Source organism: Anolis carolinensis, chromosome 5 (assembly GCF_035594765.1).
Source record: "Anolis carolinensis isolate JA03-04 chromosome 5, rAnoCar3.1.pri, whole genome shotgun sequence".
Taxonomy (NCBI): Eukaryota; Metazoa; Chordata; class Lepidosauria; order Squamata; family Dactyloidae; genus Anolis; species Anolis carolinensis.
Genome location: NC_085845.1, coordinates 82,236,606 through 82,250,443, shown reverse-complemented (window position 1 = coordinate 82,250,443; position 13,838 = coordinate 82,236,606). Strand labels below are relative to the sequence as shown.

Below are 13,838 nucleotides of genomic sequence, written 5' to 3'. Positions count from 1 at the left end.
ATGAATGAAATAATCAAAATATAAACACTTGAAAAATGATATTAGGATTTCTTTGCACAACAACCAAAGAATAATTTGAATAGACATCTCAGTGTTTCGCTTTTTAAAAACTCCCTCCAGCTTCCTATCAGTTTTAGAATATTCCATAAAAATATGCAGAATTCAGTAGAGTGGAACATGGCTTCTGTCATCTCTATCAGAGGTCATGTACACATGCAGAATTCAGATGACTTCCAGTTTCCACATGTCAGTTGACCCATATCAGGGATAGAAAACATTTGAAAGTATTGCAGAAAAGAAACAAGAAGTAGTAACAAAGATATATCTATTACATGTGCCGAGACAGTATTTTCATAGCTTTTTCCCCCTATCTATTTCAAACATTAGATGAACTTACTTCTGCAAGATATATGTATGGGGAAGTGTAATTGAGACCTTCATTTTCTGCAGACCTTTTCCCAGGTCATGTTGAAATCTGACATTGTGCTGGCACGGCAGTGCCAGGAGATTTGAATTCCTTTTCTTGCACTGCTAGTTTGTAAGAAACTTATTTAAGCAATAAGGTAGCTTCTCTCAGGTTGCATTCATAGGGCCAACAACTTGGCAATCTTTGTTAGAATCTTTAAACCTGCCCCCTTTCCCAGGGTTTGGAGGGAAAAGGGGATTTTGTTCAGTTTCACTGTTTGTGGCACAGGACGTGTGGGATTCTTTCCCACCTGCACAAAAGCGTCACTTCTCACAGCTTTGCTGGGGGAGTAAAGGAATAGTTCCACAGCTTTGCTAGGGGATCAGCACAGTTCCTACAGTCTTCGTGGAGTACATCTAAAGGACATCTTCCAGCTTGCCAAAATCTACAGCAACCTTGTCTGGTAAAGGAACCACTCGGGCTATCCATAACGCATCTTGGAGCCGGGAGCAGGGGCCTCACGCCAGCAAGGTAAAAAAAGATTGCCCTGGGAGGGGTCAGAAGATTTCCCTAAGAAAAAAAGGAAACAGTTTACCAACAGTTGCCTGTCCTTGATAGCAGATTGAGGAAGCTACCGGCTTTCCAAGGTTAGTAAAGGTAAAGGTTTCCCCTGATGTTAAGTCCAGTCATGTCTGACTCTGGGAATTGGTGCGCATCTCCATTTCTAAGCCGAAGAGCCGGCGTTGTCCGTAGGCACCTCCAAGGTCATGTGGCTGGCATGACTGCATGGAGCGCTGTTACCTTCCTGCCGGAGCGGTACCTATTGATCTACTCACATTGGCATGTTTTTGAACTGCTAAGTTGGCAGAAGCTGGAGCTAACAGCGGGTACTCACTCTGCTCCCTGGGTTTGAACCTGGGACCTTTTGGTCTGCAAGTTCAGCAGCTCAGCGCTTTAACACACAGCCACCAGAGGCTCCTTATTGCTTTATTTCCAAGGTTATGAGGAAATGCTTTATTTCCAAGGTTATAAAGCATTTATTTCATTTGTCTGAAGATTTAAGCATTTGTTTGAAGATTTAAGCCCAGATAAAGAACTTCGTTGAACCTATTTGGAGCATCATTAGAACTTTGTGATGGGAAATCTGTGGGACCCTTCAGTTGAGGCACCCCGGCGTCCCATTGGGCAGGCCCAGTGTGCGACAGCACAGACATGTTAGCACATATTTCCAGCATTCTGTTAATACTTGTTCTACATTTTATGTGAGCTTATTGTGGCTCCATTTGTCACATCCTCACTACGTATTATCTTAAAATACCAAGTTCTAACTTCAGCTCATTAAAGTTAGAAAAAAATTGTAATGGCTTGCATACTGTGAGGCTGATCTGTTGTTCTCATTTTCATCTATCATAGCTTCTCTAGGTTCTATAGAATGCCCTATAGACCTTTCAGAAACAACTATGTACAATTTCCAAGTAGTTTTATACTTCCCTAATGTATCACTTCCACATTATGTCCATATTATAATTTATTCATGATATAAATAGTGTTATGATATGTAATACTATATGTCTAAAGTTTTTTTTAAGCTGTAGAAATATATTGAGAGATTAGCAAGTTCGAACCGCCAAATTCATATAGTTGTGACAATCAGTTTTGAACCTATGTAGCTAGGAATAAAAAGCAAGTTAAAGACTCATTTTAATCTTAAAAACAAACATGTCAAAGGAGTAGAAAACCATTCTAGTCATGCTTTCAAAAAGTGTTGCATGTACATATAATTGGGATGTGGTAGTGATAATACATGTGTGCAAGTCTTCATTTGAGTACATGTTCCATTGAAAACACTGCTGAATAGATAGGGGGAATTAGCTTTCATTCTACTGTGCATTTGGATGTTTATGAGAGTTGCTGGTGTGGTTCCTGATCCAGCACTTGGGACATAGATGTGTCAGGAGCCTGAGGCAGCAGAAGTGGAGAGGAGCAGCAATTGAGAGCCACTGCCTTATGCTCCTGACACGCAGGTCTTTTCTTTTCCCCATCACCTCGCCAATGCTGCCTCCACCAAGCAGCACAGAGAGAGAGGGAGAGTCTGGGTCCCAGATCTGGAGTTCAGGCCCTTCAGCCATTCTGAGCCTTGAAGACCTCTCTCCCCGCAGCTCAAATCAGCTCTGATGAACCATGTGGCTCTCAGCTGCTACTGCTCCTCTCCCTTAAAAAAGAACCCAGCAACGTTAAGGTGACAGCAGTGACAAAGACCAGCAGCGACAGCCTAGAGAGGAGAAGCTGTGTGCATCGGCCAAAAGGCAACAGGGCAGCAGCATTGGGTGTGGAGTTGGGATACTTTCTGGGGGCTGGCCGGGACAACTGAGCAGCGAAACAAAATGGAAAGTTGGGGTGAGAGCTGATTCCTCCCTCCCCCAAAAAATGAGGCTCAAATAGAAGTGGTACATCTTAGTATTGAAAATTCATTTTTTCAAATGTCCAAAATCAGGCATGTGTCTTGCAATTGATTTCACCCAGATTTGGTGAAATATGGCATTCTGATATGTCATTTGGCATCTAACAAACAATTTTAATTTATTTCTTATAATAAAATGAGTTGTGCCATTGATCAAGAAAGACACCTGTCTGAAATACCAGGTGCAGGGTGCAGTTATGTACAAAGTAATGTTTAGGGGTGAACTGTGTGTACCACTCAGTGACCTTACATTCTCTGAGCTAATCTGCTTTCCTCATGATATTCTGCCACCAGTGCTGAAGTAAGTTTCAGTTGCTACTCCAGCTAACTTCTGTATGTGGAATGGTTTCTGTGTATGTAAGAAATTTTGTATCATATCTTGCCTCAGTCAGTAAAATGGCTTTGTTTTGAAGACTGAACTGATTTTTCAGGACTCTTACTTTAATAATGTGCCAGGGTAGCTCAATTGCCAATATCCAACTTCAGAGACACAGTGCTTCAAAGTGCTGGTTGCTGGAAGCAACAGCACAGGAGAGAGTGTGTTTGATTCTTTGTGGCATTTCAGTGATCACTCACTGTCAAGCAACAACACATGGGGCCATGTAGGACTTTGGTCTCATCAAGTAGAACTCTTACATTCTATTATTGCTGCTGCTTCTGTTGTTGTTATTGTTATAGTTGTTGTTGCAGGTATAATTGGTTTATATTTTGCTTTTCCCAGAACATGGAAGTGACAATTTGTAATCAATTCCTTCCTCAATCCCTAACTGCATTAAATTAGAATGACAACTTATCAAGAGATAACTTTATTGTGATGCTCCCTCACTTTATTTAAGTTAGTTCTTTTCTATGATAATTGCAACTAGTCCAGCGTTCGGCAGCCAGGTTCCTAACAAGCAAATTACAGGGCGCGTTCAACACCACTGTTCAAGGAGCTCCATTGGCTGCTGTTTATTTTCCGAGCCCAATTCAAGGTGCAGGTGATCACCTACAAAGCCCTGAATGGTTTGGGACCCACCTACCTTTGTGACCGCATTTCCCCCTATGAACCTGCACGTTCTCTACGCACATCGGGGGAGGCCCTCCTCTTGATCCCACCACTTTCACAATCACGGTTGGTGGGGACGAGGGAGGCCCCCCGGCTCTGGAACTCTCTCCCCAGGGAGATCAGGCAGGCCCGTACCCTCCTCACCTTTCGGAAGAGCCTGAAAACTTGGCTCTTCCAACAGGCCTTTGGTGACTGATCTCCACAGTAACGGATTGACCTGTTGCCTATCTCATTTATTATACCCTATTCCTTTAGCAGGCCATAGTGTATGCCTTCGCCAACACTTTTAACGGGACAATAGTTCTGGGATCTACCTCACCCTGATTGAATCTGACACTAATTGCACTTTTTTGGCCCAGTTCTTTTTTTAGAGCCGACCCAGGATTTTTTCATAGTATATTTATTGTACCTCGACCCATGACTTGTTTTATTGTTGATTGATTGTTTTATTGTTATGTTTTTATATTGTTTGTGACCTGGGCTTGGCCCCATGTAAGCCGCCCCGAGTCCCTTCGGAGAGATGGGGCGGGGTATAAAAATAAAATTATTATTATTATTATTATTATTATTATTATTAAATGATTTAAGTTAGTTCTTCTCTCACCAGCCAGGATGGGCAGGGGTCTAGGATGCATGTGTAGCCCTCGCCTCTCCAAGCACCTTGTCCCCATCCTTGAGCTCAACCAATTGAAATGAATCCATCAAAATAGGACAAGCAGGTGCTCGTGTTACATTCTCGGAACCTGCCATTAATATGGTGTCAAAGCTAGAACGGATCAGAGCGACTTCGTCTGCAAAGAACTGAGCAAATGCTTCACAGCGGGCTGCTGAGTTGTCAGGAATCCCATCTTGAGAGATGGGATCCAACAATCCTCTAACAACTCTGAACAGCTCCGCCGGACGGTTCTTTGCGGACACAATATTAGCTGCAAAGAAAACATTCTTAGCAGCATCTATTGCCGTGGCGTATGCCTTCAAATAAAGGCATAGCTGTGCTCTGTCTGATTCATTCTGCTTCGAATGCCACATGCGCTCTACACCCCCCTTCTTTCGCTTTATCGCTGCCAACTCCTCAGTGAACCAAGGAGATGGTTTAGCTAGAGGGGACGTTCCGGAGCAATCGTGTCTATTGCCCTGGTCGCCTCCCCATTCCAAAGCGAGACCAGGGCATCGACACGATCACCAACCGAGGTGGCGGGAAACTCCCCAAGAACCATCAGGAATCCCTCTGGATCCATAAGCCTCATGGGGCGGACCATCTTAATAGGTCCCCCACCCCTGCGGAGGTTAGAAGGCGCAGCAAGTCTAAACCTGATCAGGTGGTGGTCGGTCCATGGCAATGGAGCGATGGCAAGCTCCTCCACACCGCCACCTTCCTCCCATCCCTGGCAGAAAACCAAGTCAAGTGTGTGCCCTGCTCTGTGGGTGGGACCAGATACCAATTGGGACAGCCCCATGGTTGCCATGGTGGCCATGAAGTCCTTAGCTGCGCCAGTCAGGGTGGTCTCAGCATAGACATTGAAGTCTCCCAGCACAATAAGCCGTTGGGACTCCAATGCCAGGCCTGAGACCACCCCCGCTAGCTCAGGCAGGGAGACTGTAGTGCAGCGGGGTGGTCGGTACACTAACAGAATCCCCAGTCTGTCACGGTCACTCACCCTCAGATGGACACATTCAAACAAGGTTGACTGCGGGATGGGACACCTGGTCAGGGGGATGGAGTCCTTATAGACCACTGCGACTCCCCCTCCCCTCCCTCCAGATCTTGGTTGGTGCTGCACGAAGTACCCGGGAGGACAGAGTTGGGTGAGATTGACCCCACCCGCCACATCCAGCCAGGTCTCCGTTATGCACACCAGATCTGCCCATTCATCCAGGATAAGATCCTGGATAATTGCAGCTTTTCCATTTGCAGACCTGGCGTTCAACAGCACCACCTTTAGTCCGGAGGGACCACCAGCCCCGATATCCAAGTTTACCATATCAGGAGACGGTTTTAAATCTACAAGAAATCTTAAATACATTTCACTAGGAGCTAGATTTTCTCACCAGGTTCATATTTGTCATTCCTATTTAGGACATTATGATATTCCTACCTATGGTCTTTAAAGTTGGTGTCCCTGATGTGCCAGATGAGAGAGAAGGAAATGAATTGAGTGTGATATGTGGAAATAATAGTTTTCTTAACACAGTTAAATTTATGTCGTTTCCTCCCTCTAAATGCTCAATACATAGCATAATCTTTAAGTGGGTTATCACTGGTTTACTGGATGTTTCTGTTCTGAAATTGGTGCCATGTTTAGACGCGTTGGTAGGCAGGAAGGGAAAGCCTATGAAAAACCATATTTTGGCCTAAGATGCATAGGCACATATGGAATTAGATGGAGCTGAACTTTTAGAAGACATGAACAATTGAGAACAATCTAATCAAGAAGCCATAAAAGACTAGGTTCACTTTCTAACCAATGCAGCATTCTCTATTTGCTGCAAATGTAGGGAAGGTATTCATGATGAAAGAAGCAAATGTGTCCTGTAACTGCCTATCATGGCAGTAGACAGAGATCAAAACTTACTTGTCCAAAGTGGATGAAAGCTTTTAAAAATAGTTTTAAGTGCATCTTTAAACCACTGTAGGGCAGAATGTTTGTTTTGTGGCAGGCATGTGGTAAAAACTGCATTTCATCAAGTGTTACTTTGAATATCAGACACCAGCTCATCCTAAGCAAATGATCCTGCATTTCTTTTAGAGGTTTACATAAAAAATGAAAGCAAGGAGGCAAGTACTTTTGCGGTCATCTAGGGCAGCTTTATCCCTTTTGAAGATTAGCAGTGTTTTGTGCAGTGGCATGACATATATCTGTGCTCATTCAAGCTAGATTGATAATACGATCCACAATTCGCTTATGGCCAGCCTAATTAAATTGGATTTGATGGCATTGAGCCATCATAAATGCAAATGAGCTTGCCACAGTTGTTGGCCAGCAAGTCTACATATTATGCAGTTAGTTGTATGCTTTCCATTTCAAAATACTAAAAATGTTTACGGATGATTTTTTTAGTCCAGTTATCTTTGAATGATGACATGGGGCTGCATGCAGGCTCAAGGCTATTTTTATGGTCTTCTGTTCCTCCAGACTCACAGACTGGCCTTGATCTGTCTAAAAAACAAATTGCTTCCAGAAATGGCAGCACTTCTTTTAAATAGGTTGCAGGCCCCTTGCACTATTTAACATGTGGAGAAAAGTTTTCCAAATTCAAGAATGGATATTATGTTTTTTCTGATCTTGATTTTCTATGTTTGACAGTCTGTGTGGCCCCTGACTAATCCCAAGGTCAGAAAAAAATGGCTCCTGGATCTGTCATAGTTGTGGCCCTACAATGACTAAGAACATATACTTCATAATTTTGTTTTTGTATTTAGGAAGGAATACTAAGATACACATGATTTCAGTATACCATTTCTCATTGAGGGTAAAATGCAAATTTCATGTCATGTTTTTGATACAATGAAATACATTCTTGCTACAATAACACAGTTTGTTTTAAAGTAATATGGCATAATTTGTGTCTCACAGGTCACAGAGCTAGCAGGCTACACAGCTCGTGTGTACAACATGTTTACAGTCTTTGATGAAGTGAAGAGAGGCATTTACAAAAGATCAGCTGTTTTTCAAGAATGTGATAGCAACAACAAGAAGAGTGAAAAAACAGGAAGACATATTGATGGTCCCTTAGAAATCAAAGGTAATTAATGTTATTTTTTAAAAGGAATTATTTAACAGCTCACATCAGTGTGCAATTTAAATATTTGTTAGAAAATTGAAGCAGCGAAACAACTGTTTAAATGAAAACATTGTCAATTTTTGTTTAAAAGGAGCCAAATAGGCATTGTCGAGAGTGAAAGTTGTTCTCCTCCAGTTCTGTATTTTAGGTGCCATGGCTTTTCTCCATGTAAGTGGAATATAGTTCCTGTAGCTGTATTATTTGTAGTGGAGAGGCAACATATTGAATGTTCCGCTGCATCAATAGTTCCCTACGACTGGAATGTTTGCATGTTATGCAGTGACATCTTCTTTAGTTTTCGCCTTTAAATGCTGGAGATAGATAGGTAGGACATGGAAAAGCATAGAGATTTTCATTCCATCACTATCTGTCTGAAAGTAGTACATTCACATGTGCTGAATTTGTAAATGTGATCAAGTTTTATTATCTAATATTTCCCCTTAACTATTCCTGCTTCCATTTGTTTCCATGCGTTGACTCATGATCACTCTCTGTAGACATTTTTATTCCTGTCTTATCTTTTCTTACCACATTTCTGTTATCAATTTAATTTCTTAAATATATCATAACATTTCCACTTCCCATTGTTTGTGTTCCATCCAAAAAATGTCAAGAAATAGTATTAACCTTTTCTTTGCTTACAGCCTTTTCCAAATTGGGGCCCTTTCACATTACACAGTTATTGCATTATGATTCTATTGTAACCAACTACTGTGGTGATGCCCTATGGAATCCTGAGATTTACAGTTTGAGGCATGTAGAGTACAAACCCAAGGATTCCATAATTCTATAACTATATAGTCTGAATCATATATTCATAGCAATATGTGAAGTATGAAAACATCCTTCATGTCCTCTTGAAGTCTCAGATTGCATTTCCTACTTAGATCTTGGAAATAATGGATTGCAAGTAGCATTGCTATATATAATGTACTACTTTTAGGATTAATGAGGGCATAATAGCATAGTAGTTGCAAATGTATTCTGAAATGCTGCTTTCAAGTGAACATAGTTAGTGTAATGGCCTTTAAAAATATTTTTAAACTATCCTTAAAAAAACTAGCTAAAAAGCAACACAATAGTTAAGTATTAACAAACCATTACTCTTCAAAAATAGAGATTTCAAATATATGTGTGTTGAGCACTTTTCTGAATTGTAACCATATATTCTGGTAGAAAGACATGATCTGAGGATAAGAGCTTTTCTGCTGAGATCTTTGTTTAGTTTCAATAATAGGGGGAACCAAAGGAAAAAAGAGACATGTTGCCATTTCTGCAATTAGTAAGTAGCATGTGTGAAGGAACAATCTTAATAGGGATTCTGGTGAGGGTTGCTTTAGATCTGTCTCCGTCATGCTCTAAATTAGAGATATACAGGACATGCAGATTTTGTGCATGGCATAGAGGAGCATTCCACAATCTTTGGGTTATTCTTTTGCATTGTTAGACCTGCTGGAGACATAGCTACATGTTCTAATGTTACATAACGTCAGAAGGTTTGGGGTTTGGGTTTTTTTAGTTCTCAGAAGTGCATTACCAATTCAAGGTACTTCCTTCTAGCCTTGCATCAGCACTTGGAGCCTTTATGAAATATTTAGTTCCACAGGTAACTCATTCAAGCGAATTAGTGATTTAGTGATTTACCCTCTTTCCCCAAAAATAAGACATCCCCAAAAAATAAGACCTAGTAGAAGTTTTGCTGAATTGCTAAATATAAGGCCTCCCCCAAAAGGAAGACCTAGCAACGTTTTTGTTTGGAAGCATGCCCAGCGCCTGCCAAACAGAACACCAGAGCCTGCAGGATCAGTAAATGTACGTACCAGCTGTACATGGAAATAATGGTAGTACAAGAAATTCTTGATAGGATTCAGAGTTTGTCTGGTTATGCTGGTTTGTGATGACAACTACTGTACAGTATATAATGTTCATTTTTTTTGTTCAACAATAAATGTGAATTCTTCTTCATGGAAAAATAAGACATCCCCTGAAAATAAGACCTAGCATATCTTTGGGAGCAAAAATTAATATAAGACACTGTCTTATTTTCGGGGAAACACGGTAGTTATAGTTTAGTTATAAAACCTGCCAAAGAGGGACTGGCTGAGTGGGTCAAAATGGTGGTTAACGCCTCATGGGCCTAAGGCGTAATTCCAACTAGCCTGAAAGAGGCCATAGTATGGCCCATCTTAAAAAAACCATTGCTTGACCACTTAGACATGAACAACTTTAGGCCAGTGTTAAATCTCCCCTTCCTGGGCAAGATTCTGGAATGCGTGGTGGCCTCACAACTCCAGGGATTCCTGAACAACATGGATTATCTTGATCCATCGCAGTCTGGTTTCAGGCCTGGCCATGGGACTGAGATGACATTGGTCACCTTGGTAGATGATCTACGTAGAGAGCTAGATAGGGGGAGTGTGTCCCTTTTGGTTTTCTTAGACCTCTCAGCTGCATTCAATCCTTCTGGACCGCCTTGCGGAAATGGGACTTGGAGGCACTGTCTTGCAGTGGTTCTGGTCCTTCCTAGAGGGTCGGGTTCAGAAGGTGGTGCTGGGGGACTCCTGCTCGACCCCATGGCCTTTGTCCTGTGGGGTCCCGCAGGGTTCAGTTCTGTCCCCCATGTTATTTAACATCTACATGAAACCGCTAAGGGAGATCATCCAGAGTTTTGGAGTTCGGTGGCATCTGTACACAGATGAAGCCCGACTCAACCATTCTTTTCCACCTGATGCAAAGGATGCCGTCCTGACCTTGAACCGGTGCCTGTCAGCTGTGATGGACTGGATGAAGTTGAACAGGTTGAAATTGAATTCAGACAAGATGGAAGTATTCCTGGTCAGCCGTAGGGCTGATCGGGGTATTGGGTTTCAACCTGTGCTGGATGGTTTCACACTCCCTATGAAGGCACAGGGTCGCAGTCTGGGGGTCCTCCTGGACTCAGTGCTGACCCTGGAGGCCCAGGTGTCAACGGTGGCCGGTTAAAACTCGTGCACCAGCTGCACCCATACCTTGAAAAGCCTGATCTGGCCATGGTAGTACATGCCTTAGTCACATCTGGACTAGATTACTGTAACGCGTTCTATGTGGGGCTGCCACAGAAGAGTGTTCAGAAATTTCAGCTGGTTCAAAGGTCAGCTGCTATACTGCTCATAGGAGCAGGATATAGAGAAGGAACTACCGCACTCCTGAAGAAGCTACACTGGCTTCCGGTTTGTTTCCGGGCACAATTCAAGGGGCTGGCTTTGGCCTACAAAGCCCTATATGGTTCGGGCCCAGCCTACTTGAGGGACTTATCTCTTTCTACCAACCCACTTGATGAGATCCTCAGGAGAGGCCCTTCACTTGGTCTCACCACCATCGCAGGTGCGTTTGGTGGGAACAAGAGAGAGGGCCTTTTCGGTGGTGGCCCCATGGCTCTGCAACTCCATCCCTAATGAGGTACGATCAACCCCCTTCTTACTGGCCTTTCGTTCGCAAATTAAAACCTTTCTGTGGAGCCAAGCCTTCCTAGACAAATGATAATAGGCACTGCCAATCTGATAAATAATTTGATAATACCTGACAAATAACTTCAGCGGCCAGAGGTTATGGATATCTGTAAATAGTGCTTGCTGCAAGTTTTTTAAATTGTTTTATTTGATATGTTAAATGGATTTTTATATTAGGATATGATGTTGTAATCTGATTATGTATTGCAGTCGTATGCATTTGTATGAATTTTATATATTATACGCCGCTTTGAATCCCACCCATGGAAGAAAAGTGGGATATAAATAAATAAATAATAGTTTTTCCATACTTAAAGCCAATCAAAATTTCCTGGCCAAGCATATCTGCAGTATACTTCTGTTTGCCATTCTTCATGGGTATGCATTTCAAAACCATAGAGAGCCAGTGTGGCATTGTAGTTTAAGTGTTGGACTCTGGGAAGCTAGGGTTCAAATCACCTGTCAGACCTGGTGCCATATCATACTAGAGCTTAAAATGTAGGCAAAGAGTATGCATCCCATCTGAAGTCCTTTGTCTGCCTCTGGCAGAATTCTGGGGCTTGTAGTATAGTGAGAACTATGACCTCTCTAGCTGAACATTTTAAAGTCCCCTTCCCTAAACTATAAACCCCAAAATTCTGCAGGAAGCAGTCACAGGATTTCAGATGCAATGCATGTTCTTCCACTGAGTGACCTTGAGCAAATAATACTCTCAGCCTCAGAGGGGGGCAAAAGCAACACACCCCAACAAATTCTACCATGAAAAATTCCATAAAAGGATCACCATAAGTCAGAAACAACTTAAAGGGAGATAACAAACAGAATACCTACATAACATTCTTTGGAAGTGAGATCGATATGCAAGGTCTGACCGATATAGTCAATCCATTATTCAAACCCAGTTTAGTTGAAATTAACAATGTAGGAATTAAATAGAGAAAATTAGAGTTACAAAATTAATACTTATCTGTGGAAATGATAATTCAGCTTTATATTAATAAACTGTATAAAAGAAGTGTGACATCATATGGAATAGGTCAGCTTCATAGTGTAGTGCTTGAAGAGTTGAAAGTTAGGGAACATGTTAGCTTTTCTGTAAGCAGATATACAGAAAAATCTTCAAACATACATAGTAAAAAAAAACTGGCAGCTTTGGTGACCATTGTGACATGAGAAGATCAGACATCAGTGATGCATCTATACATTCATTTTTTGTTGTTGAGAATATGTATTAATTTTCTGAGAAAAAAAACTTTGACTTTCTACTAACTTTCTGTATAAAGGCATTTTACTCACCTGAAAAGAAATGGCACAATGTAGATGTACATAGCACAATTAAAGTTTACTTGAATGAATTCAAGATTTGACATGTATTGAAGCCTTGCTTATATCATTCAGTCCTTGAACTTTAACATCTTGTATTTTTTGGTGATAAGTTTGTGTGAATGCTAAAAACCCACAACAGGTTTAGACACATTCCAGCAAGGCTATTATTCCTTCTACAGTATGTTATTTAGTATCGTTAGAAGACATTCATACAATAGCAGGATGGATTATTAGACAAAACTTTAATCTTTATTAGACAAAATTAGCGAATTCTGTGCAGCACAAGTAGCTTTGGGAGAGCAAGTGTTACAGATACTAGTGCCATAAGTAGCACCTTTGCACCCTCAGTGCTAAGGGTTTGGATAAATCCTACATGATTGTGGGATTGTGGATTGCCATAAATGAAAATATCAGTTATTTCTAACTGTGTTTTCTGTTGCTGTTTTATTCCGTATTATTTTTTCTTACAAAATCAATAAATTAATATGTATCATAGCGCCTATCACTATATAATTTGCAATTTTAGTGCAGGGCTGGCATTCTAAATGTTGTTGAACTGCAACCTTAACTACCATATGATTATGGATGCTGGAACTCGTAGTTTAGCAGTAGCTGAACAGTTGTGCAATTCCCACCCCTGTTTTAGTGATATAAAAGAAAGCCATTCAACAAACATTGTCAATATGTAGTTATAATGTGGTAGTGTTGTTTTAGTTGTTCCGTATATATACCATCTAGTTATATAAAAGCATTTGTTTGGAGGTACACTGTCAGGCTCTATCATGAAGAAATTGTTTATACTGATAGCAGTTGTTTCATGGTTCTTTTTCATTTGCTCATTGTATCTTATAAATTAATCAATTTCATTAATTCAGAATGTTCTACCAGTGGTGTTGCCTCATCAGCAGGTATTGTACACTTCTGGCAGAATGAATATTCCTTCTTTCTGCAGCCTCCTTCATTGTATGCCTTGAATCTACTCTAGAGAGTTGGGGATCCCCAGAGCACATATGGTGGGATTGGGGAAGGAAACTACATTAGAGACGAAGATTATAGAAATTCACATTACACAAGTAATCTCATTGCAATGGATTTAGTCCACTGGATCACTCTTGTTATCAAGGATGACATCTGGGAGGCTGTGGGAAGTGCACTCCAAAAAACAGCTTTTCCAAGTGCTGCACTTAATTGCAAATTCACAGACAACAACTGTAGAGATTTTAGTATTGGTTGTGTCAGTGATGCTCAAATCCAAGAAATATGAGAAAAGAGCATATTTTGGCAGCCAAGGATACTTGTGTGCCTTTTAGCTAAAGCCTCTTCACA

General features: G+C 41.3%; 1 protein-coding gene across 1 annotated transcript in view; it reads left to right on the top strand.

Moving 5' to 3' along the window:
* The window catches only part of abcd2 (ATP binding cassette subfamily D member 2), a 58,161-nt gene that overhangs the window by 20,738 nt on the left and 23,585 nt on the right, over positions 1–13,838 (top strand). Inside the window, exon 4 of the mRNA XM_003221515.4 lies at positions 7,491–7,659. Within this exon, the coding sequence (XP_003221563.1) occupies positions 7,491–7,659 (169 nt within the window). The remainder of the gene's footprint in view (positions 1–7,490; positions 7,660–13,838) is intronic.